At 46.2% G+C, this 27,218-nt stretch overlaps 1 protein-coding gene across 1 annotated transcript in view; it reads right to left on the bottom strand.

The window, feature by feature from the left end:
* The window catches only part of LOC119384801 (uncharacterized), a 111,236-nt gene that overhangs the window by 49,879 nt on the left and 34,139 nt on the right, over positions 1–27,218 (bottom strand). Inside the window, exon 3 of the mRNA XM_037652497.2 lies at positions 12,363–12,535. Within this exon, the coding sequence (XP_037508425.2) occupies positions 12,363–12,535 (173 nt within the window). The remainder of the gene's footprint in view (positions 1–12,362; positions 12,536–27,218) is intronic.

The following is a 27,218-nucleotide window of genomic DNA, read 5'->3' as shown; positions in this document are numbered from 1 at the left end:
TCCGTGTCGCTTGCAGAAATGAAAGCAGCTCACCATTGCTGCGTTTACCCAACGAAATCTTTGCCGTATCCCTACACGCGGTCGCGAGCGGAGCGGACAAGAATACTCCTCGGGAAAAGCTGTCATACGGTAGAGCACGCGACCGACTCGGCAGTGATGGCGTCAGCTTTGTTGGTGACACGATGCATGAAACTACCAAGGGTTCGGCTCTACTCGGCGACAGGCACTGCGTACAATGAAGGCTGCCGATTTTCGCTGTGCATATCTATCTATCTATCTATCTATCTATCTATCTATCTATCTATCTATCTATCTATCTATCTATCTATTTATGTATCTATCTATCTATCTATTTATCTATCTTTCGCTCTCTCTCTCTCTCTCTCTCTCTCTCTCTATATATATATATATATATATATATATATATATATATATATATATATATATATATATATATATTTATATATATATATATATATATATATATATATATATATATATATATATATATCCTGGTTTGTCTTACACGTTGCATGGCATAACACACAGGACTTAGACTTTTCTCTTTAACTATATATACATGTGGTGGCTCTCTTTAAAATGGAATTTCTCCTCATAGATCTTAACAGGGCGGAATACAAAATTCAGCGCATCGGTGCTGAACGATGTGGACTACAACAATTACGTGATCAGCCGGAGGTATAGGCAGGTGTAAAGGATCTTGGTGTAAACTCATCATGCACAAAGCCTTAGTAGTTTCCGCAGAATTCATTGGTCTTCTTGAGCATGTTATGCGCTGAAAATATGGTTGGGGTGACATCGAAATATTTGCATATATATTTTTAGGGGCGAAGCTCCTTACGCTGTGGCTCAGTCTCTCCGTAGTCGTTGTCGTAGCCACCCCAGCTGCTTATCGCAATGTTCACTAGATGGCGCTGCGCTGTGACAGGCGACTGTAACAAAAAGCCGCTACAGTCGCTACAGGAAGGACGTGTTTTTCGAGAGCTCCGGAATGACAGCGACAGATAAGTGTATTTGCATGATTCGAGCTTGCCTCTGTCTGTACCTTTATGAGTACATAAGGCGCTAGCGTAAAGCCTGATTGGGTCTATTACGTTGCACGCTTTTTTTGTGTAGTACTTTGTACTGTGGGTTTTTTTTTCTTAGAACAGTGTATTTTAGTACGCCGTGATTATTTGTTGTGACAGTTTTGCAACACGTGGGAATCGGTGAACAGATCTAGCCATGGTCAAAAAGACCGTAGAGTGTTCAGTGTGCGGGGTAGGTTGGAAGATGGAAGTTTGTGCTGATGAGAAAGCAGAAGAAGGTGACGCCAAGTGCAGCCAATGCGAGTTCGAGGAAAAAATGGAAAACATGATGGCGGTCCAGAGTGGGCTCATGGCAAAAATCGCAGAGAAGGAAAATGCATTGGCGACAGAGCGAGAAAAAACGACGGCCATGGGAGAAAGGCTCAGGTTACCCGAGGAGGGCCTATCGAAGGTAGTCAAAGGGAACAAAGAAGACGCAGGTGACGGTGGAAGCATTAGGACGACGACCCCCCGTGGGGGAGAAGAGGCGAAGGGAACATCAGGCATGACAAAGGTAGATACAGTGGCCACAGGGCCCAGCTACCGGGAAGTAGTTTTGAGGGAGGGAGGAGACAAAGCAGCAGCCGTGACCCGCGCTAGTCACCCAGTCAGCAGCCAGGTGCATTACTCAGAAGGAATGTCTGAACAGGTCATTATCGCCGGGGACTCAAATTTAGTCCGATGCGCAGAGGCAATCAAAGAGAGGGAGAAGGGCGACAAGAAAGTTTCGATAGGGATGTTCCCAGGACATACGCTGGGGTCAGTCATGAGGCAAGCGAGTGAAGAAGTCGCAGCTAAAGCTAACAGACGTAACCTCGTGGTAATTGCGGGAGGGCTCAATGACGTCTTGAATAAAGAATCGTCAGGACTAGCGACGACCTTGGTGAAAAGGGTCGAGGACATGCGCGCCGTGTCGCCCCAGGCGCAAATTGTAGTATGCACAGTACCGGAAGTACCCGTGCGCAACGACAACTTGCAAAGGGCGGTTGTCGACGCAAACAAAGAGATATGGCGAATTAGTCGAGAGAACGGTTTCGAGGTAGTGGATATAAACAGGGAGGTGCACAGGTGGGGTGGTTTCCAAAGAGACAGAATTCACTTCGATAAGAGGCTTGGTCATGAGGTGGGCTGGCGACTGGCAGGACGCGCAGTAGCTTTTTGGGGGGGCACACGGGCCCTTCGGAGTCCAGGGTAGCTAAGAACAGGGAAAACGACCAGGACTCTTTGACAGGTAGTATTACGAAAAACCAGAAAAAATGTAAAAGAAAAAGGGAAAAGGCGCGTGTTGCAAGTAGTTACATAAACATGCAGGGTGGAAGAAAAAAGGCAAAATGGTTAGAGATTGAGGAGCAGTTAAACAAAGAACAGATAGGCGTTTATGCGGCTACAGAAACACACCTTAGAGACTTGGAACTTGGAAGAGCCACAACATATTGAAAACTATGTTTGGGAAGGGTGCAACAGGATCATATCAGAAAGGAAAGCTGGGGGTGTAGGAATGCTAATTCACCGCGGCGCCAAAGGGGTCTGGAAAGCCTAGGGTTTTGTTACTCGATGAGATGATGCTAGACACATGCGGAAAACAATTGAGATGTTTGGAGATATTTACACCGAGATATTTGATGGTACTAACATATTCAATACGAGTGCTAGCAATTTTGTGCGAATAGAGGGGAGGGCTTCGCGAGCGGGTGACGAACATTGCTATACCTTTACTGGGATTCAGGACCATAAGCCAGCGATCGCACCAATTCAGGATTTTAGTTAAACTGCTCTGCATACAGCCTGGTTGGAGGTATTTCTTATTGACTGGTAAATAAAGCAATCGTCTGCGAACATACGAATAGAGAAAGTAACTTCCAATGGTAGATCATTGATATATATCAGGAACAATAGGGGACCCAGCACGGAGCCCTGGGGGACACCGGAGAATGCAGGGACGGGGCTAGAAGCTGTGTTATTGATGTGCACACACTGAGGCCGATTGGTAAGCAATTCTTTAACCCATTGTATGACATCTGGATGCAAGCCTAAATGCGAAAATTTTAACAGCTAGCGTTGATGTGGCACTTCGTCGAAGGCTTTAGCATTGTCAAGCAATATTGCGTCTACCTCTATGTTAAGAGTCCATGTTAGAATGCAGCTCATGCAGAAAAAGAGCGAGCTGTGTTTCGCAGGAAAGTCCCTTGCGAAAACCATGCTGTGATAAATGTAAAAAACTGTTGAAGTCGAGGAAGGTCATGATGTTAGCGTAAACGATATGTTTCAAGATTTTACATGGTATGCTGGTTATGGAGATGGGCCGCTAGTTTAATGGTGAAACGCTGTTACCCGACTTGCATACGGGAACGGCCTTGCCCACCTTCCATTCGTTTGGTAGAGTGCCTGATGATAGAGACTGCGAGAACAAGGTTAAGTGTGCGGCAGAAATATGCTTAGTGTTTTTAACAGTTAAGAAATGACGTCATGAACACCTGCGGACGAAGAAACCTTGTGGGATCTGAGATCGTGTATTCTTATTATCGCCGGCTCTCAGAGCACACGGAAGACAGCAGACGCGGTCGGTTCAACGAACACATTCAAGTTTATTACACACTGCTTTTACATTCGGCGAGCTCGCCGGCCGAATCTTATTACAATCTAGTCAGTCGCTGAAACAATTACACGCGGACAATGAATACTTGGATAACATAACACACACTCAACAACGTAACACATGAAATACACCATAACATACGACAAGCAACTACGAGGGGCCCCGAGGGAAAGGAGCCGCGGTATCGTCCCCCTGCGGGACCCACCGCGGGAGCCGCCGTCCACGCCAGCCGCCAAATCCCAAGAGACTTCCTTTTTCCCGCCCGGCGGCCGCGGCGGCCTCGCCCGCTTCTCTCCGGTGGCGTGGCCGTCGCTCACGCGCAAAACCCCAACGCTCGCGAGCCCAGCGCCACTGCCGCCGACGGCCTATCCGCGAGGCGCGCGCGCGCCATTAGGCGCAGACAACTTTACAGGGGCTGATAGCACCCCCACAACCTTTAGTTTTTCAATCAGTGATGCGAGGCCTACGGCCGAGATATTTATAGCCGGCATTATTGACATGGTAGGGGTAGAACACTCAGGTAGGGGGCGTCTGATTCAGCTGTGAACGGACGAAAATGCGGCGTTGAATGTATTAGCGCACTCAGAATCTGAAAGGACATCACCCTGATCAGTATAGATACAGATATTGCGGTTGCGCTGAGGGTAAACGGTCTGCCAAAATTTACGGGGGTTATCGGTTATCATGCGGGGAAGGTCCGAGTGAAAAAAGGAATGTTTACGTTAACGAACTGTTGCGAGATATGCGCGTTCAGCTTGATAGTATCACTCCCACGAGTGGGCACTTGATTTAAACATCGCAGTACGAAAGAGCCGCTCCTTTTTGTTCTCAAGTGTTTTCAGGATTTTGGTGTACCACGGCTTATGACGATTAGAGGGAAGAGTGGTGACTGGAGTATATTTATCGGATAGAACATTGATCTTGTCCTAAAATAATGACCAGTTTTCTTGCACAGAGTCATAGTCAAATGCCGAGTCGTAGTTCTGATAATTTATGCATTTCGTCGTTTATGGCCGAGTCCATGTTACCTTTATTACAGAGGCGAACTTTTTATAGAGGCGAAATAGAGGCGGTTTGAGGGAAAATATGGCATGGGTAACTTGATGGTCGCTTATTTCTTTAAGGTAACTAATTTATGACACGTATTCGGGATGAAATGTCAGAATAAGGTCAAGCGTGTTGACACATTCTTGCGTGACACGAGTTGGTTCTTTTGTCAGTTCGGTCAGATTACGCTTAAGGCAGAAGTCCTGAAATTCAGCAGCCTCCGAGTTACCTGTAGCTAACTGCATGGTAGGCCAATCAACACTGGGGTAATAAATGTCACCGAATATCAAGATCCATGCATTAGGGTGCCTACTGGGTAAGTCACTCAAAATATTGTTGGTTGCTGGGAAATTGGGATGATGAGCAGGAAGCCTGTAGCACACGCCAAGAATAATAGATGAAGGTTTACTGCGGCAGATGAGCCACAGAGTTTCGAGGTCATTTGATATATTGACAGGGCAACAGGATAATTCAGTATGAACGGCAAACAATACCCCACCCCATCTACACCATCCATACACAATAAACAATCAATTATTTCTGTGACGACAAGTTTCACTTTCGTGTTATCCGCCTCTTGCGCTGGTATGGTGGCGCCACCGATCAGCTCAGGCGGTTGCACCCTCTCCCAACCCCCACAGGATCCCATGCATTTTGAATAAGGTTTGCGATTCCGTTGCGCACGAACAAACTAGCGCCATCTCTCGACAATAAGCCACACCGACGATGAAACACCTCTTCTTGCTGCCACCGATATGCAATGCTCCAAGATGAACCCTCTCTCCACTTTCTTTTATATCTTTCGGTTGCCTTCAGAGCGCGCGCTGTGCACTGTGCATTCGACAGCGCACGCGACAAGACCGGCTGGGCTCGTCGCTTTCGTCGCGTCTTCCTTGGACGTTGCAGCGTTAATATTGTGTAAGGCGGTGGCCACACGTCGGATGATGAGCCCTGATTTCGTTCAGCTGCTATCTCATCAACGGCAATGTTTCAGACGCCTCAGTTGTGTACTTTTGTCCGTTGGTTGCTGGACCGCGTTTTTCCAAGCCAGCTTTGTGTGTAGTTCTCGGCGTCGCAGCAGTTTGATGACGAGAGGAGGTTAACTGGTGCTACATCGTGGGAACCGCTGAAGTGACTGCAAGCTTGACGACATTGTGCCAGAATATTCTAGCGTACTGTACGCGCACGATTGTGCTACACTTTAAATACCATGCTTGGCCTCGCGCGTCAACCTGATACGCCTGTGTGCAACAAGTGTGTTGTTATCGTTGTTGCGTCGGTTAATATTGAGTTGCAATTGGTATACCGTTTCTGCAAAGGTAAGTGAAGCTATAAGTAGTTGCCCTTCCATATGCTCGCTACTCCACGAACATTACTTCTAAAATCGCATTTCATGTTGAGTTGCACATACCAAAGGAGAATCGAGCATACGAGATACATTACACGCGTGCGCATTTCCTATATATATCTTAGTAATGCCACGCGTGCGCATTTCCTTTATAAGTCTGAGTAATGCCATGCTCAATTTAAAGCGCATGTGTTAGAGGATTATGGCTTCAATGGTGAAAGTGATTAGATATTCCGAAATATATGATTGCAATGCAGTTAGAACTTTCTCATATGTTAACACGGTGTGTGAACAAAAAAGAACGCTGTGGGAATGTTTGTTGGTCATTTGCTAAAGTACTTTCACGCAGTATTATGCAGCTGTGTGACGGCTGTTAGAACGTTCAGCAAGTCAGATTTCGGTTTTCTTGGTCTAGTTGAGCGCTAAGAGTGTTGGGCGAAGATAAAAACGCGTGTCTTTTGTGCGTATCTTAAGCAGGCATACAGCCGTAATATTCATTACTGTTGCACTGTTTGGGGTGTTCAATAAAACAAGAATGCTGTTTTGTATTGCAACAGTTTTTATTTCATCTGTGTTAACAAATCATGCAAATAACTTGGACACATGCACATAAGAAACGTACGCAGTGCATCGCGCGCACGCATAAAAAAACGGGCCTGTCATTTTAAAACAAACAATATACAACAATCGACGTAACAAAGGGCATGGCTGTCTAGTGGAGCAGCGTCGGCAGTACAAATATCAAACCAGAATGAAAAACTAATAGAAAAACGGCGAGTAACGGGCGCTTTCCCCACGGCTTCTAAGAAGTTTCCACTGTTTAAGCCGGTAGAGTTCTGAAAGCTGAGCTCCCCGGAATGGTCTATGCACTCACGTACGGCACTGATGAGACCTTGGCGTTGTATGGAGTAGAAGAGCTCCTCGCCATCCGGCACACACGTAGAACGGGCGGCATTCACACCACCTCCCTCCAGCAGTTGAACCAGTTCACTTGAGCTTCTTATCATGAAGTGGTCATTGAATGCAAGCGACTTTAACTGGCGTTGAAGGTAGACACTGATCTGGTGCTGCCAAGTTCCCTTCTCGGAGAAAAATGCCCTCAGAGGGCAACCCACGTTGTGAGTTCTTGCTGCGAAAAACACGGCAATGGTCAGGATTTCAGTCTTTTCTACGGCTTTTTTTTTCAGACTTTCCAAGCTCGTTTTCTTCAAAAATTTCACGGCACCTTTCTTTTTTTGTTCTGGCTGGAACGGGACTGTCATGAAGTTCTTTTCAATTGCTGTCAACGCTTTGCATTCAAAGTGGCCCTCAGGCGTTACTACCAAGCCACCCTCTTTGAGAGCCCGCATAGCTGTGAAACCTTGCTGCTTGAGAAAATTAACCACATTTCTTACTGGAAGTGTTTTCTGTCTTCTTAGATTCACAATTTTTGTAGACTGCCAACGCCATCTGCCATGGCTCGCTGTTTTCTTCAACGCGGTTCGCCACATCTCTCCCTATAGCAAGATACTGGGGTCGTGAAGGCGCAGGCTCGCAGCTGTATTTTGGGCATTTGTCCAAAATCTTAAACACTTCTACAGGTAGGTTGGCTCTAATGACCGTGGTGCTTGGAGGCTTATGTACCGCTGGCACACTAGTAGTTCGGCTTAAGCGGGCACGCTGCCGCTTTCTCAGGCTTGAGCCCTTTACATACGCGCCTACAATGACTCCAGGAGGTATCGATGAAACCAAACAGGCGACGAACTTCCGGAAGGATTAACTTGCGTTAGAGGCATTACGAAAGCATTCTTGAGTGGAGTAGTTGCGATGAGGTCGGCACCTGTAGCGATGGCATCTTTCTTGGCTCGGCGAGAGAGGAAAGGGCCCAATACAGAAGAAATCTGTTCAAGAATACCTTGATCGGCTAGTTGGTACATGTCTTGATATCTGTTACGTATATGGAGCGCGAAGAAACAAGGACAACAGAGGACACATAAAAGACACAGAATGGCGTTGATTTCCAACTTAATTTTATTGAAGAGCATGAATCCAGTTTCTATACATGTCCGCATCATACTATCAAGCAATCTAAAACCCATCACAGGTGACCAAACAATAACTGCGATCCTTTTTCAGTTATGTGCACACTTGGAGCACTTATACAGTTGAGACCTGATTATCTAATGTGAGCGGCCTCTATTATTGCTCTTTCTGTGTTCGTCGTTGCACGCTTGATAAAGGCCGCACGATGAAAATGTGGTGTACATTTTCATGCTTGTGATGCGCTGCCGCAAGACATAAACCAGAGAAAACGAGGAAAACAACACAGGGTGATGCGCAAACTCACAACAACTTTATTTCAATCATATACAGCGTAGTGTACGTACAAGAAACAAAGGAACACGAAAAGACGGATGGGGGAGGGGGGGGTTGAGTGAAAAGGCAGTAGAACACACAAATAAGAAAAAGAAACATATCAGGGCTTCAAACAATGCCACCGAAACGTGTTAATAAATTACGTATGCGGTGATACGGTTTCCTTCAAAAACTTAATTTCTTTTTGAGAAAGGGCGATCGAGGGTGTGCACGCGCACCCTTTCTTAAAAAGAAATCAACTTTTGGAAGGAAACCGTACCGCCGCATATATAATTTATTAACACGTTTCGGTGACATTGTTTGACGCCCTGATATGTTTCTTTTTCTTATTTTTGTGTTCTGCCTTTTCACTGAACCCCCGTCTTTTCGTGTTCCTTTCTTTCTTGTACGTACATAAGGCTGTATATGACTGAAATAAAGTAGTTGTGAGTTTGCGCATCACCCTGTGTCGTTTTCCACGCTTTCTCTGGTCCGTGTCCTCCGGGAGCGCATCACAAGCATGAAGACGTACGAAGGCCCCTATTGGCGCCTTATTTGGAGTACACTTACACTCGTTGCAGTGATCTCCGAAATGTCCACCTGATTTGTTCATCACATTTAAAAAATACTCACGTGCTCTGACATTGAAGCATGGACCCGCCTGGCCGATGTACTCTGTACCGCAGCTGAGTGGTACCTTGTAAACCACGCGCTTACACAATCGGTGTAACGGTGAGCATGCGTTTTAGTGAAGATTTCTTCTTATCGTTCGGTAATAAAGGACAAATCTGAGCTAACTTACATGGGGCGGAAAACACAAATTTTACGTCATACCAGTTAGCAATCTTAAGATTGTGGGAGAATTTGTAAATGTATGGAATCACCTGCGGTCTTGGTTTATCGTTTTCCGTTTGTTGGTCTGATTGCTGTTTCTTTAGATGCTATAGGACTGATTGGCACACGGCAGTGACAAACAAAGAGGCAAAACCTGCAGCAATCGTTGCAACTGATTTATTCAGTCTCTCTGAAGAAGTTGGACAGCAGCTTTTTGCCAATGCGGATTTCACACACGACATCGCAATTCCCCTTTTAACTAGTTTAGAATGTGCGCTGTCAAAAGGCAGAAGGTTCTTCGTTGTCCTGGGGTTGGACATATATCAAACACGGTCATTGTTGAAGATCAGGTTGAGATGTAAAAATTGCATGGTGTTACTTGGACTTTCGCAGGAAAAAGTGAGTACACGTGATTCAATGGAAACAAAATTCTAGTGATCATCCCAATGACGTTTTCAAAATCAGTGGCACTCAGATCGGCCAAAACTATTAAATAGTCGTCTACATATCTAAATTCGCAGATCACTTCTGAGTCAACAACCTGAGCATTTACACGCTTGTCAACTAAGACTAAGAACATGTCACAGGGTATCGGTCCTACTGATGACCCTACACATGTCACGTTTCTGCACGTGCTGTTGGCCATTAAAAGCGATGGCGGTTGATTGAACGTAAAAGCCTAACGTTCTAAGAAGTTTCCACTGTTTAAGCCGCTAGAGTTCCGGAAGCTGAGCTCCCCGGAATGGTCGATGCACTCACGTACAGCACTGAAGAGACGTTGTTGTGGTATGGAGTCGAAGAGCTGCTCGACGTCGAGCGAAAAAGCAGATCGGGTTCATCCAGATCATCTCCCTCCAGCAATTGAACCAGTTCACTTGAGGTTCTTATCATGAAGGGGTCATTGAATGCCAGCGACTTCAACTGGCGTTGAAGGTAGACACTGATCTGGTGTTGCCAGGTGCCCTTCTCGGAAACAATTGCGCTCGGAGGGCAATGCACCTTGTGAGTCTTCGCTGCAAAAAACACGTTTTCAGTCTTTTCTACGGCTTTTCTCAGAATTTCCAAGCTCGTTTACATAAAACACTTCGGCAGATCCCACGCGTTGTGGGAATCACTCAGGGAGTACGTCTATGCTATATTTTATGGCTTTGAGCCAAGCGTTACGAGGAAGATCGACGTGTTTTTGTAAGTGTGGTTGTGGTTGCCGCTCGCGCTTGCGCTCGCTAGTAGCCTGACCTCCCTTACAAGGAGCCTTGTAAACCTTGTAAACCTACGTGTAAACCTGCTCGAAGCAAAACACCCCCATTTGAAGTGGCAGATGATGAGTGTTCTCATGACCGCCTCTTCAGCTTGGTGTAGACCAAAATTGGCAGGGGAGGGTAAGAGGATTTGACGAATATGACTGTCTGGTCATGACATGCGTGACGCGAAAATCCTGTCGTGTACGACGTCAAACCACGTGTTAAACCACGTCAGACACGTGTCGCACATACCCGTATACCACAGGCATAAGTGGATATGAGCCACAGGCGACTGACAGTTAATATTTTCCCAGGAATATCGAGAATACACATTCGGATTTAAATGCGAGAGTCCAAAGGAAAACGGACATTAGCAGCGCTGACCCGACGAATGCAAATAATAAAAATCAGGATTGCAGCTGGAATCGAACACCAGCATTCTGTGTGTCAGTCAGGTATTCTACCACAGAGCCACGCCACGTCTTGAAACCGCTCTGGAAAAAGACCCTACGCAGGCGTAATGTCGGTCCAACGTCAATTGTGCTCGCAGTGCTGCCTATCCAATTTTAGCACAAAGCAATAAAGATTACATAATTCTCCTATGATAGAGGCGTCATTCCGGATTAACGGTAATTGTGGTGCCAGTGTTGGCTCCGCTTAATAAACATTACGCTTGTATTCCTATAATTCAGGAAGATATTCAAGCGTTGCTTCACTCGGGAGTATACGCTAACGAAAGTTGCCTGTGATATTCACAACATGGCATCGTAAAGTGCATTTCGTTTCGACAATACTGACATCTATGCTAGAAAGTGAGTTCTGACGTTACGTCAGTCCAGAAGTTACCTTTAAAAGCCACTGTGGTCCACGTGCCTCGTAAAGCCACGACGTGCACACAACTACTACGCTTACAAAAACTCGTCGATGCGCCTCGTAACCCTTGGCTGAAAGCCCTGAAATGCAGCATAGACAAGTGGTCGCTAACTGCTTCGCATGAAAGCGATTCCCACAAGGCGTGGGACCTGCCATTTTTTACTTACTTCTTCCCCTGCTCCGCTCCACCTCTCTCCTCCTCCTCCTCTCCGCCTGTTTTCCTTCCTCCAACACGTTGCTAGGCGACGCGAGATGTCATACAAGGTACAGGCCGTTCACGATGATGATAGTTTTTATCGACGCTAAGCGGCGCGAAACAAAGCTTAAAGATTCAGGAGCCCTTCTCCATCCCGCGAAATGGAGGCAAGGCTTTGTCTTTCTTTCTTCGTAGGTAGCGGCCGTCCTCGGAACGTTGTTTTCGGGCTGAATAAGGCATAGCGCCTTTCATGTTCTTTCCAGCGTTCGCCATGCTGGTGAATGGCCCAACGAAAGGTCCATCACGCGTTCATGCAGACGCGGGTTATGAATTCATTTTTCTCGGAGTCGGAATTTTCGCGCAATGTGAAATTGTTGATGTCGCTTTTAGTCCGCCAACAGAAAATATTTCAATGAAGCGCCCATAACAAGTGCGCTGCTTCCCAATAGTTTTTTTTTTTTTTTATCGTCGGTAGAACGCATTCGTATGCTTCAGCTGAGTTCACATAGGGCAAGCATGGGCGCATGGCCTAGCCTTCAAAACATTCTCTTTCGGACAGGGTAGACCTGGGTTCAAGCCCCAGCCCCAGAAAGAAAACTTCTTTCGTTTTATGTATTATTTCTATGGTGCGCGCCAGCTGTGGCCGAAGAGGCTTTTTGGAACACCGCCATCACCAGCTACACCGTACAAGCTTCGCTTCGAAATTCCCACATAATATAAATGAAACATTACGCACCATCGTCTAGCCAAACTTAGAAGAATGATTGTATATACGTATTAAACACAATTCACTGCACACAGTTACCGGGGTGTGCTGTGACCGGCATTGGACTTTAGTTGCTGGAGACGCGCAGCCAGAGCTCCACGCGGAGCTCGGGCTGCACAAATCTCTTTAGCCTTCTGCAGCAGTTCTTGGTTTCCAGCCATGAGTGTTGCAACATCCAAGGCCGCCTCCTCCAGACCTTGTCTTAGGAGTTCCTGCGAGGAAATAAATTCAGCTCGTATGCTACAACAAAATTTCTGTTATGCTGGCATGACTTACTAAAGGATTAAGAGACCGAACACTTAGTCCAAAGCCACAAAACAAGTTCGCCACAGTATTGTACTTAGTGGCTAGAGGGACCTGCACTGCTGGCGAGCCTGAATTTTCCAATATACGCCCGCGAAAAATCTGGGAGGAAATAAACAGCTAAGTGAAACCTCGGTGATACGATCACGGTTCATACGAACTTAGGAGTGATGCGAATTTTTCTTTGGTCCCGGCCAAGACCCATTTGCCTGCAGTGTAATGGAGTACGGTTGTTGCGAACAGGTTTTCACCCCGCGACGTTTGATCCGAAAGTACGCTACCGTGCAGGTACGAAGAGGTGCTCTCCGCGCTGTCGCGGAAGACGCGCCAAGCACGCGCGGCGCAGAACGCAAATGCGGCCATACGCGCGGCACTGCGAATTCGCCAGAATCACGGTGTAAGAAAAATACTTTTTTTACACAGTGGTCACAATAAACCGTCAGTGACGCATCGTAGCCTCCGAGACTGTGTGCGCGAATCTTGGAGGCCCTAATGTGCCTCCGTATGTTTTCGCGTTTAGATTACAAGCCATGTCCTTCATGAAAGCGATGTCCTCGTGCATCAGACATCCTATTATCTCTCGAAAAACATCCAAAAAACATTTCGAGGATCTACTCTGAAGTCAGTCTGGTAGCCGCACTACTCTGGTATCACGCGGAAAAGCATAGTGAGATTTGGAAGGGGCTACTAGCGGTCGCGGGTCACAACACACCTGGTTCAATAATGACACACGCGCGCACGGGCCGTATATATATGTGTGCAGGTATATTTGTTGACCTCTCAAAACTTCAGTGTCCAACAGTCAGAGCTGTTCGTGGGTTTGCTGCGGCCTTGAAAAAGAATGATTGAAAATGTGTATTAGCTTTCTTTTGTCGCATGCTAATTTTTCATAATTTCTGGTGATACGAATTTCCGATGATACGAATATTTTTGACGATCCCGCGAGATTCGTATCACCAAGGTTTTACTGTATTTCCTTCATTGCAAACTCTACAAAATGTCACACGACCCCCCCACGCACGTCGTGCTTCGCCATGCGCACTCAGTTTGCTTTTGCGTCGATTTCCGTGACTGAAAAACAAAATAGGCGGAGTTCACGTGACTCGAAGCCACCCCTATAATTTAATACTTAGTCTTTATCACATAGCAAACCTATGCACACGTCCTCCTTCTAGCCGCTTTAGGCACTTGCGTATGGGAAGCAATCAATTTGTGTTACATTGGTTGCAGGTGCAATTTATTAAATATCGTAAACGACGGTATTAAATACTGTCGTTTCCTTTTCGTGCCTGCTTCGCGGCAGGACTTGAAACTTAGTAAGACTTATGTGTCATGAGTAGGAGATTTTGCGAGATCGCAAAATCTCGCACTCATACAAACTTACATGCGGAAAATCCTTTGCATGGTCACCTTAAGCACTACGACAGCGAGTAAAAGTTAGTCAAGAGTCACGTGACACTCAGCGGTATCTATTGAAAAGGGTGATTCACAACCACCCCTTTGAAGCACGAAAACAAAATGAAATCCATACGGATTTCTCAGAAAGCAAAGCGTGCACGTTCTAAGGCAAAATTACCCGACAGAGGAGTATCTGGGCCCAATAGGAGTACGCGATGAACGGATAGACTGTTCAAGGAGCAACCACTGAGGGACGCGTGCCGTGTGCAAACCCGTTAGTCTGCAAAAGGACCAACGGCGCGGGACATGCAGAGATACATAGCATGTGGAAACCGTTTTCGAGGGAACTAATCATCCTCCTCGCTTTTGGTCCGCCTTCCCACTTGTGTTCATGGTGGCGTGTTGGCGGTTGTGTCGCATTCGACACTTATAGTTCGACAATGTGAAAACACGGCCGCGGCGCCTTAGATGTACACGTATTGTTATGACTGACAGTGGCGACGCCTTGTCTCTGGGAGTGGACAGGCGATCGTTCGCACATGACTGGGAAAATCTTGACGCTTCCCAGAAAGGGGCGGCGGGAAGCGCCCCACAAAGGGAAGATAATCCTGCGAGCTCCGATGGGCAGCAGAGACACGTCAATGTTGGCGCCGTGTTCATAATGGGCCGCATTGGCACGGTTGCCATGCTACGGTGCCGGCCGAGCTCGTCTGTCTTGACCAGAGCAATTATAGGTCGCCTAAACTCTTTCCTACTTTTCAGGGGAGAGGTGGACCAACTGGCGGACTACCTGTTCTAGTGGCTGACGCTACGTGAGTGTCATTGACCGCAAGAAATTTGCTGCATCAACGAGTGCAACGACCCGTCTGCAACAGTGTAATTGGCTGGCGTATTGGTGGGTGGTGTCCTATGTGTGAGTGGCTGCCATCGAAGAGGAGCCAGCCTGAAGTGTTATAACGACGAGCGTAGCGATGCGGTCTTGTTGTTCTGTCATGGTTCTTGGATGTGTGCGCGAAAAGACAAGGACGAAGGGAAGAAAGACACACACACTGGCACTACTGACAACAAAAACTTTTATTTTCAATCACCAAGCCGACTGATACACCTCCTTTTGCGCACGACATCCACGTGGCCACTAGCATATAACATGAAAACAAACATGAAAAAACCAGCAGAACAGTAAACAACATGACAGGGCTGAAAACTTCCTACGACGAAATTTGACCGCTTCTGTATCGCCGGAAAAGGGACAGACAGGAACTAGACTACCTGCGCAAAGACAGTGACGTTTTGCTAACACAACTTTCGCCGAAATAGTCGATCTGTTCAACTTCGATTACTAATCTATTTATTTCGGACTTATTCATGCCAACTAATGCAGTCTTCAAAATTACGTCGGCACGTGCATTTATGGTAGTGTAGCGCCAAAAACCCGTCAGGGCGTCTTGCCCGCTTTATTGCTGTGCTCTTTGAGCCTATCACTGAGGTAGCGGCCGGTCTGCCCAATGTAAAATCCGCATGACAAAGGAATCCGGCAAACGACGCATGTTTTGCATGGAAGAAATCGCTTACTGTGCTTCATAGAGCATATTTTAATAACCGTCTTATTGCGGTTAGTTTTCTTGCACAAGTTACCCAGTTTATATGGGGCGGAAAACAGAACACGAGTGTTAGATTTGCCTGCAATTTTCTTAAGGTTATGCGAGACTTGGTGAATGTAAGGAACCACCGCTACAATTCCTTTCTTAAGGGAGGGCGAACCTATAGTGGTGGACTTATCTTGCGTACCTTTAGCTCGGCGGAGTAGGCGTTCTGCTACAGAGGCCACCAGCTGGGTGGGGTAGCCGGCTGATTGTAGCCGTGACACTTGATGCCTGAAACTTTCGTCTACCAAATGTGAACATGATTTGATGAGCGCATTGTTGAGGCACATTTTGGCAATGCCTCTTTTTATGAGCTTTGATTGGCTCGAGTTGAAACTCAGTAACGCCTTGTTTGCCCTAGGCTCATACGGCCAGTAGGTGTGAGTGCTGTGAAAACAAACTTCAGATCGAGGAATCTAATAGTTCCATCGAACTCGACAGTAATGACGAGAGGACTAAGACAACTGCGTAAAATGCATATAATGTCATCAGACTGATCATGGAACATATCCAACGCGCTGTTCAAAACATCCTAAAATCGTCAACAAATCTAAAACTGGTTACACATTTAGAATGTTGGTCAAGTGTCAAAGACAGACGACGGTGAAGGTTTGGTAAAAATAAATTACTTAAAATGGGAGCCTCCTTTTTTCTGCAGAGAAGGAGTCTCATTTCTTAAAATGAACGTAGAAAAAAAGTAAGACCCGAGTAATTCCAAAAAAACATGGCTAATCCCTCTGTCATAGGAATCGGTATAAAAGGAGAGTTGAGCGTTTGTTGTGCATTGTTTCGCCCCGAGGGCGAAAGAATGAATGCTATAGTAACAAGTTGTAATGTCGCGCGAACTGCAAGCAGCTCGAAACTTGCAACGCGCTGCTCAAGCAGAAAGGACGCACGGAACGAGCATACACAGGGTGAGCGCGAACTAACAAATGTCACGGCTCGACAGTTAAAGCCCGCTGGTCAAATACAAAGTAGGACGCACGAAACAAACGCACAAGTATAAACAGGATGAGCCCGAACTGTCACAGTTGTAACTTTTTTTGTTTTTGAGCAGCGCGCTCCTTTCACAAAAGCGGCCGCTTCAGTGAGCGAAGTGACCTTTCGTGCTCTCTGTAATTGAACGCAAACTTGCGGTGAGAGCGCAAGACGTACAAGATAAGCGCGCGCGCAGGAGCGACCACGCCCTGTAGAAACACGCTCATCTCAACGCGTGGGGCAACGACCTTTAAAGCGCGCTCTTCGAGCCCTTCGCGCTACCTCGCTAGTGATAACGAAAACACGCTAATGTACCCCGATCTCTGAGTACCGCCACCGGCAAATGGTGTATATAAATAGCACGCCGTTAGCATGCCGAAGAACGTGCCGTCTGTGGCGGAGTCGTTTCGCGCTGCGCGCTGGGAATCGGGGCGTCGTAATTCGACTCCCGTTGACGGAACTTTTTCTTCTTTTTTCTTTGCCATATGTTAGTCTTTATATTTGACAACGTCATATTCGTGACGTAAATGCGTCAGTCGTGCCGTGGTGGACCCCGGCATTAACAGAAACCCCGGCTCAACAGAAAAGCACTAACAGAAACCCCGGCTCAACAGAAAAACATAACAGTTCCCATTTTGTCTATACGTTCTTCAACGCGCTGCAGGAGCTCGTCATGGGGTAGGGAGTAATAAAGGTCTTTAATGTCAGTTGAGAAGGCCATGAGGCCTTCGTCGGCAAAAAAGTACCTCAATAAATAGAACAGAGATAAAAGCGATCGCCATGCCGTTCATCTGCGAATATGTGATCGAAGTTCCGCAGTATAACAAGTTGCTCCGTGTCATCGTTGCGGAAGGAAAGCCACTAGCAGAAGAGGCAGTATTTCCTGGGGTCACAGGTAAACCTGGAGTGAGTCTATTGATCAGTTCTGACCAGATGTGAAAGCTGATGCCAAATTCAAGCGATGTGAAATGGGATACCGAAAACCGATCTCTGGTAGCGATCAACAAGAACTTCGGCTGGACTCTTAAGGACCCTTGGAGTTCGCAGAAAATTTGGTGAGAAGACGAGCAGTCACATCTTTTTCCGTTGACCGAGACGCATGCAACAATGAAGCCCTCTCTTTCCCGTTACAATGATTCTGGGAGTTAAAAGCCATTGGTGTTGTGGATACGCCATCATCCAACGAAGAAGAGATGTGGACGAAGTTTATTCCAACCATAAAATTTCAAGATGGTCACTATGAAGTGTCGTTCCCATGAAAACCAGATGAACGGGTTCTGAGAGACAATCGAAATGTTGCGCTTTCCCGACTGTACTCTGGTTCGACTGCTTTTGGTCAAACGATGAAGCCTTGAAAGCCTATGACAAGGCTATTAGGCAATATGAGAAACATGGGCATGCGGAGGTCCAGTATGTAAAAACGTAGCGAAGAAACGCTTGTTAATGCCGCATCATGAAGTCATTCGCGAGACGTCCACTACTACATGCCTGCGCGTTGCTTTCGACGCATCGTCGCATGGAACAGCGTCACGCAGTCTGAATGACAGACTTGAAAAGGGACCGAACCTGAACTCAGAGCCTCTAAAGGTGATAATCAGGTTTTGTTTCCATGCATTCGGACTTACAGCGACACAAGGCGTTCCTTTAGATGTCCATAAAGGAAGAAGACAGGGCTTCGCTTCGTTGTGATTCGAAGAAACAGTGACCAAGAACAAACCACTTCCGCCGCTCGCGGACATCAGGATGACTCCGGTGCCTTTCGGAAAAACGTCCAGTCCGTTTCTCCTATCGGCTACGCTTCGGTACCACTTCAACCATATCGATCCGAAATGTCAACACACAGCTGTTCAGCTCAAGGAAATCTTCAAATGACATTTGAAGACGTCATTTTTCCTGAAGGGCCCGCGGCAACGTGGAGGAGCGTGCAACGATTTTTTTTTTGTTTTCCTGCGAGACACTGGACTGTTCGGCACTTGGTGACATACCCCTACAATTCAGGAGATGCTCAGGCGGAACAATTCCCGGCCATGCAGGCCAGGCTAACCCCGCCTGCTGCAACATCACCACCACCACCATCAAGGAAATCTTCTGGTTGGAAGATTTGGTATTCGGCGCTTCAACACCTGAGGAGATCTCCCACTTGTAGGACAAAACTACCAAGATCATGAAACTAGCAGGAAGGAACATGCAGAAATGCGCAACTAACAAGGACAGGCTGCGACAAATGCTGCAGGAAAAAGAAGATCAACGAAACAGCCTACACATACGAAGGTGCTCGGCCTCTAATGGAATACGGAGGAAGACACACTTCGTGTGAAAACTTGACCCATTTCTAGAGAGTGTCAAGAACGACAAAACGCGAAGCAAACGGTGCTGCAAGCGACACCGAGAATTTTTGTCCCGTTCAGATTTTTTTACAGCGAAAGCTGTTATGAGATCATTTCAGCAGCCGTTTTTGGCGCCGTAGTTGTCCGCCGCCGCCGCCGCCGGTGTCCGTAACCACTATCACTCGAAATAAGAAAAAAAAACTAAATAAGAAAAAAATTCCACGATTCAACGAGGTTCGAACCTGGGCCCCCTGCGTGGGATCCCAGTATTCAACCTCTGAGCCACGCTGGTGCTTGAAACTGCTCTGCAAGAAGGTCCTATACAGGCTTTATGTCGGGAAGGAACCACATTTAACATATGCAATACAGCGTGGCAGAACAGTAAAATAAGCACCAAGCATCGCACAACGCGAATTCTGTAACCAGGCGTCACACGATGCGAATTGCGCAACGAGTAGGTTGTTGAATGCTTCCAACCCATTACAAAGGGCTCCGCCATAATTCTTCATCGTCATCAGGCACAGCAACAACAAAGTGCGCATATTGCCTTACATGCCTTTTTGCAGGAACCACGGCTCTCCTTACAATGACGAAAAATGGCACAGTGCCTGCTTCCCTACTTCTCAAAAATTACAATGATCTATAGAGGAGTGGGTTCCTCGCAAGTGCACTTGTATTGGTTGCCAAGGAAGCCCATAAGCGCATGATCCATTGCCTCGGGGTCTCAGCAAAGTTCTTCGTCCCCCCCCTCTCTATCTCTCTCTCCCACGTCATCGTATGTTATACAGCATGACGGGAGAATGAAATAGCGACCGGGCGTCACACAAAGCAAAATTACATAACTGGTGAGCCGTTTAAAGCTTCTAACCCATTACAAAGGGCTGAGCCATAATTCTTCATCGTCATGTTGATTGAATCATGTTCAGGTGGAAGGCATACAAGGTTTAACATCGAGAGGAGCTCATTGACCAAACTCAACACGGACGGCGCTCACTTGGAGCTACATGTCTTCTCCGACGCAAGCCCACAGACATGCGGTGTCGTCGGGTTAAAGCTAAACCAAGCACAACAACTGCTCGCGAAAGCTCGGGTCGCTCCCATCAAGAGACTGACGTTACCGCTTCTTCAACTCCTCGGGGCTGTACTTATTGTAACTGCGCAAAAAACGGACGGAAACACGAAGGGCGAGAAAATGACAAACAAGCGCAGACTATCAACTCAAGTTTTGTTGCAAGAACGAGGCAATATAAAGGGCAGGAAAAAGCGAGAGAGGGCAAAAAAAGGAGAAAAAAAAGGCACGAGGGACCAAATCAACAAAAACTTTGGCCACATCAGGCAAGGCACGCCCGTCATACAAAACCAAGATAACTTAACTCTTTATCATGTATGGCGACAGAGGAAACACTGACGCAGGACTCCGAATTCTTTTGAATATGCGCAGCCTCAAATAGTTCTCGCGCCCTTTGGTTCTTATGCCGGAACAACACAGAGGTATCACCAAAGAGCGGTGTGCAGCCGCATTTCTTGCAGTGGGCTGCTAGATGAAGACCGCAGTGGCCTTTCAGAGAAGTAAAATGTTCTCGAAGTCTCACATTAAGGCAGCGACCTTTTTGTCCCACGTAAACACGTTTGCATGTCAAGGGTATGGAATAAACAACACCTGTGATACAAGATACATAATTATTGACATGACTAACATTACATGTACCTTGCCGAACATTTTGCTGACTTGCGATTCGTCTGTCTACTTTGGCGCATAAAGTGGACAACTTGTTCCTGGCACATATAACTACTTGGACGTCATATCTTGACGCAACCTTTTTTAGGCGGTGGGTAAAACCGTGAACATATGGCAGAACAGCAAATTTCTTATGCTGCGCCTTCTCATCCAAGTCACAACCATCACCAGGAGCTCTCTTTATTTTCTTAACTTCTCGCAGACCTTTAATAATACGTCCCGCGGAAAGCCTACCTGTCGCAGTTTTTTCACCTGCACATAAAAACTGCTTTCAACCAAATGCGTGCAGGTTTTCTTCAGTGCAGAGGTAAAACATGAGAGCTCAATGGCATTTTTTACCAGTTTTGTGTCACCAGATTTATAGTTTAGCAGAGGTTTCACAGACCTAGGAGAGTAGCACCAACACACATGCGTAGACGAGAACTGCAGCTGCAGATCCAAAAATTGGATAGATTGGTCCTCCTGTTAGCGAATTGGATAGGTGAGCCTCCTGTTAGCGATCTCTTATGTTCTAACAATCTCTGGTTGATGCATCGGCCCGTCTGTCCTACGTAGAAGCGGCCGCAGCTGAAAGGGATCTTATACACCACACTCGTACGGCAATCAGTGAATTTGTTGGTGTGTTTTACGAAACAAATATCGGTCCGTTTCTTGTCTTTTACTCCCTCATTCTTCCTCTGCACAGCGGCACAAATCTTACCTAGCTTATTGGCAGCCGTGAAAACAACGTTAACGCCGTATCTACTTCCTACTTTCTTTAGCCTGTGAGATACGCGATGAATGTACGGTATACCTACGACACGTTTCTTTCCACCCGTCAATCAAATTGTCGCATAGTTACTCGCCACTTTCGGTAAACGTTCTAGACGTCACTGTGTCGCTATGCCAAGGAAACCTGCTGACTAAACTATATCGTAAACCTACTGATAAAAACCCGCTTCTGCATTTCAAGAGCAGCCATGTACGACATTGCAAGACCGCTATTCCCGCCATTCCCTTTTAATCTATCTTTAAATTGTCGAGATTGTAAGTACACGCCAAAATTTGATGAATGCGCAGTGTTGTACCGGCATAGAAATGAAGAAACGCGCCTGATGATTGAAGCATGGCATATCGAGGTGACAGCGCATGCGTGAGCGAACCGTCGATTAACTTGCATAAAGATGAAATCAAATGCCTTAACAGTTATCTTCCACGTAGACCGCCACGCGTGCCGGATTGATAGGTTCGCCTGTTGCATGGGCATGCGCAGATAAGTTTTCGTGCCTTCTTTCTTTTCAGCCGTTGTGCGCCTCTTCAGTTGTTAGTCGGCGTTTGTGGTCTCCTGACTTCTTTCTTATGTCCATGTTTGCACGCCCTGTCTGTTTAGAATGAATACTTACCAACTAGCTCAGCTCTCTGTTATTTTAATACGAGAAGAAACTAAAAAACTAAAAAAACAGCACGGACACCGTACATGATGCGCCCAACTCAGTACGTATGCACGTAGTCTGTTACGAAAGCTGAAAAATAGTGGGTGATTACCAACGTAACCCTAGAAGAAACACGAGCGATATTAGAAACAGAGCTGCCTATCCCGTTGAAGACCAGGTTATTGTTAATAGCGCTTAGTGGGAACGCTTGTAAGTGTGCCTGTGCTTTCGTTGATACCGGATGAGACGGTGTTAAAGTTATAGATTAGGTAGGACTCGCGGGCTTCACGATCATGATGAGAACGAAAGCCTGACTCAAGTATAGTGGCCCGAATAATTTCAAAAGAATGTCCAGGTAGACGAATGTGTTTTGATAATGGTAGGCTAGGATGCTTATTGGAATGCGATCTGTGGCTGTTAAAGCGTATTCTAAAGGAAGTTTCTGTTTGGCCAATGTACTGTTTTTGCAGACGGTACATTCAAGCATGTATATCACGTTAGAACTATCGCAATTAAATAAACCTCGAATGTTAATGGAGAAGTCTGAAAACGTGCTAATGGCTTTCTGTGTCGTTTGCATATGTACGCACACCTTGCAACGTGCTTTGTTGCAGGGTGCACAACCCGTTATTTCGGGCTTATTTACTTTCGATGATGTTAATAAATCTCGGAGATCTTTAGACCGTCGGTACACAACGCGAGGTGGTTCAGGAAAAATACTCTTGAGATGTTCGCTTTGGGCAAGGATATTGTAGTGGCGTTTTAATATAGAGTGTACCTTTGGTGCTGATGGTGAGTGCGTTAGTACAAGTTTGGTGCTATTCTGTTTTTCGGGCAAACGGTTCCCCCTCAGAATTTCTGCTCTAATAAATTTATTTGCTCGACCTATTGCGTCATCGATTAAAGCCGATGGATATTGCCGTTTAGTGAGAGAAGTTTTAAGTTGTTTGCAATTGGCTATGAAACCCTCGCGGTTGGAGCACAATCGTTTAAAGCGATGGGCCTGACTATAGAGAATGGCGGTCTTGCAATGTCGTACATGGCTGCTCTTGAAATGCAGAAGCGGGTTTTTATCAGTATGTTTACGATATAGTTTAGTCAGCAGGTTTCCTTGGCATAGCGACACAGTGACGTCTAGAAAGTTTACCGAAAGTGGCGAGTAACTATGCGACAATTTGATTGACGGGTGGAAATTATTAAACGCATCTATAAACTTCAAAAGGTTTTGCTCCCCATATGTGCAAATCAAGAAGATATCATCAATGAATTGCTTATAAAATAAAGGCTGCATGTCAATGCTGGCTAAGAAATCATTCTCCAAAATAGCCATAAAGATGTTAGCATAATTCGGACCTATTCGTGTTCCCATCGAAGTACCGCTCACCTGAACGTAATGGCTATCATTGAATTCGAAGTTATTAAGTTCAAGAATTAGCTTTAGCAGCGATCCCAGTGTTTCTTTATCTACAGGCTTTTCGACACGACAGTCTTCATACGCTTTAAGGACTGCCGAAATCCCACTGGCATGCGGTATGTTAGTGTAAAGCGAGGTGACGTCGAGAGTTACAAGGATTGAGTTATGTGGAATGGTAAGGTGTAACATATCTTGGAGAAAACTATTGGTATCATTTACGAATGACGGAAATGTTCCAGGAATCTGGTTAATAAGGGAGTCTACATAGCGTGAAAGGTTTTCCGTTGTAGTGTTCACAACGGAAATGATCGGGCGGCCTGGGTTACCTTGTTTGTGAATCTCTGATAGCAAGTAAAACCTACCAGCCACGGGACTGAGCGGTATGAGAGACCTAACGGTTTTAGGGGCGAAGCTCCTTAAGGCGGCACCCGTTCGTCCCTCGTAGTCGTAGTAGTCGTAGTGCGTAACCAGTCTTACGCTTTGACCTCCAAGGTGGTGCCGGTGGGAGATTTTTCCTGTGCGTTATTGAACAATAAAAATTCGCAGCGTGCGCGTTAACTAAAAGCCGAATTCTTCTGTCTCTCATTCCCCATTAGCAGCCATTGGCATGTTCCAGTAGGAAACGTTAGTAGAAGTAGAAGTGTAAGTGTTAGCTAAAAGCCGACTTCTTCTGTCTCTCATTCCCATTAGCAGCCATTGTTTACCTCCAAGGTAGTACCTGGTGAGATTTCTCCTGTGCGTGATTAAACAATCAAAATTTTGTTCAAAACGCCGTTGATTGATGAAATAAACCAACGAAAGACGCCAGATGTTTTGTAAAAGCAAAACGAAAGAACGCCAGATGTTTCTAAAGCAAAACGAAAAGACGCCAGCTGCTTAACGAAAGACGCCAGATGTTTTCTAAAGCAATGGTTTTCTAAACAATGAAAATTCACAGCGTACATGTAAAATTAAAGTGAGCTGCAAGTCGTCATAACTCATCGAACCTTTAGTATAAACGCGCCCGATCTCACGTCGGTGATGATGTACTGGGCAGAATTCACGGAAGATTCACGGTTTACCGATGAACCTCTGCAGCTTCGCCCACTCATCATCATTCACCCCGTGGATATGCTGTGATTTTTTTCGTCAAGTTGTTTCTGCTTTAGTAATTTTGTGAGCTCATCTATCAAAATGGACCTAAAGTTATCGGTTGGGTCGGTTGCGAGGGGTTTATAAAAAACGGTATCCGAGAGTTGTCTGATCGCTTCCACGACATAATCACTCTTATTGAGAACAACAATCGCTCCTCCCATATCTGCGGGTTTATTGACGATATCATCATTATTTGAAAGCTCTTCAAGCGCTGTTTTTTCTTCCTTCGTCATATTCTGTCGGTAACGGACGCGGGTCTTGTACGCCTCGAGTATTTTATGTTGCACCGCACTTATATACAAATCTAGACATTTATCACGTTGCGCTGGTGGGGTCCAGTGTTTGTATGAGGGCATAGATAGTTTAGCGCCACTAGGATTTTCAGGGTTATGGAAGTACTCTCTTAGGCGCATGGTTCGAGCAAAGTTGTCAAGGTCTTTTAAAAGCTGAAATTCATTGAATCCACCAGAGGTTGGGCAAAAGGTAAGACCCTTCGATAAGGCCGATATGTGAGCACCAGAAAGAACAAACATTGAAAGGTTAACAACATTGTTGCTTGGTTCAGGTGGTCTGCTTCTGAGTGATAGTTCAGTAGGAACAGTATCTATGTTAGCAACACATATAGAAGGGTCTATGCCATCACGAATAAATTTATTGTGTTTGAGCGTGCACAAGTTTCTCTTCTTATTTAGTTTAAATGCTGCCAGGCATTCTAATTCACGTGGCGTTAACTGTGACGTGAAGCGGCTTTTTTCGCTATGTAGACGCATCGTACATGATTTGTAATGGTTAACAAAAGTACGCAGTAATTCCAAAGAGGCGTTGCTTAGTACCTTTGCCAATCGGCTTTGTTCGACTCAGAAAGGTCGCACATGGCCGGCTTCAGTGTTAGCTGTAAGCCTTTTGGTACTGCAGAAGCATTCAGGTACGTCGTTCCTGAACCACCTCGCGTTGTGTACCGACGGTCTCAAAATCTCCGAGATTTTATTAACATCATCGAAAGTAAATAAGCCCGAAATAACTGGCTGTGCACCCTGCAACAAAGCACGTTGCAAGGTGTGCGTACATAAGCAAACGACACAGAAAGCCATTAGCACGTTTTCAGACTTTTCCCTTAACATTCGAGGTTTATTTAATTGCGATAGTTCTAACGTTATATACATGCTTGAGTGTACCGTCTGCAAAAAACAGTATATTGGCCAAACGGAAACTTCATTTAGAATACGCTTTAACAGCCACAGATCGCATTCCAATAAGCTTCCTAGCCTACCATTATCAAAACACATTAGTTCATCTGGACATTCTTTTGAAAATATTCGGGCCACTATACTTGAGTCAGGCTTTCGCTCTCATCATGATCGTGAAGCCCGCGAGTCTTACCTAATCTGTAAGTTTAACACCGTCTCGTCCGGTATTAACGAAAGCACAGGCACACTTACAAGCGTTCCCACTAAGCACTATTAATCATAACCTGGTCTTCAACGGGATGGGCAGCTCTGTTTCTAATATCGCTCGTGTTTCTTCTACGGTTACGTTGGTAATCGCCGACTATTTTTCAGCTTTCGTAACAGACTACGTGCATACGTACTCAGTTGTGCGCATCATGTACGGTGTCTGTGCTGTTTTTTAGTTTTTTAGTTTCTTCTCGTACTAAGCTTGATGTGTTTGAAGCCTACTTCAGGAGAAGTTAAAAAGTTAAAATTGATCTTAGTGCTGCGTAGATTTTCTGCTTGCGATCTCAGACTGTTTGCAGTTTATTGCTAGCATGTGATTACGTTCCTGTGAAAAAAAAATTGGCCGCGTATCTGCGTGCTTCGCTGCAAATGTCGTCTAAAGACGATAGAAGAGGCGCTGCATGAGATATGGACGCCATCTGGCAATACGTCGGGAAACATGAGTGCTGTGTTGCGGGCTGGTAGTCCCGGCGCAGCGGCAGGCGAAGACTGGCGGTGACCAACGCGACCGGTGGGGACGCCTTCCAGCCCGAACCCGCTGTTTGGCGCGATGCGCCGAAGGAGAAGAAACGTCCGCACTCAACGAGTACTCTCCACAAACTCTCTTACTTACACGTCGCCTGGGTGAAACAGGAATGCCAGAGCGGCGCCCCCTGTCATTCGTACAATGCAATACTGAACCGAAACCGAAACACAACATGAGCTTGTGGCAGAGGGCACGGAGGAAGACAAGTTTCAGCGCAGTCGCATTTTCAGCGCACCTTAAGAAACTAGGGTTGTAACATTGTAGGGCGAGTAGGGCCAGAATGACCGTTACGACGAAAACCTGCCTCCTCAGTCGTATTCGCCTGGAACGTTGGTGTGGCTTCGCGTTCCCTCCTCCGCTCCTGGCCTTTCCAAAGCTACTGACTAAGTAGGAAGGCCCCTACCGCGTCCTACGTCAAGCATCCCCAGTTAACTATATGATTGAGCCTGTTAAATCGTCTACGGACCGCAGTCGTCGCGGCCGCGAGACTGTTCACTTCGATCGACTGAAGCCGCATTATGACCCACCAGTTGTACCTGTTCCTTAGGTCGACAGGATGGCTCCTTTT

This window comes from Rhipicephalus sanguineus, chromosome 3 (assembly GCF_013339695.2).
Source record: "Rhipicephalus sanguineus isolate Rsan-2018 chromosome 3, BIME_Rsan_1.4, whole genome shotgun sequence".
Taxonomy (NCBI): domain Eukaryota; kingdom Metazoa; phylum Arthropoda; class Arachnida; order Ixodida; family Ixodidae; genus Rhipicephalus; species Rhipicephalus sanguineus.
Note: the sequence above shows the minus strand (reverse complement) of the source record. Positions and strands in the feature narration are given on the sequence as shown.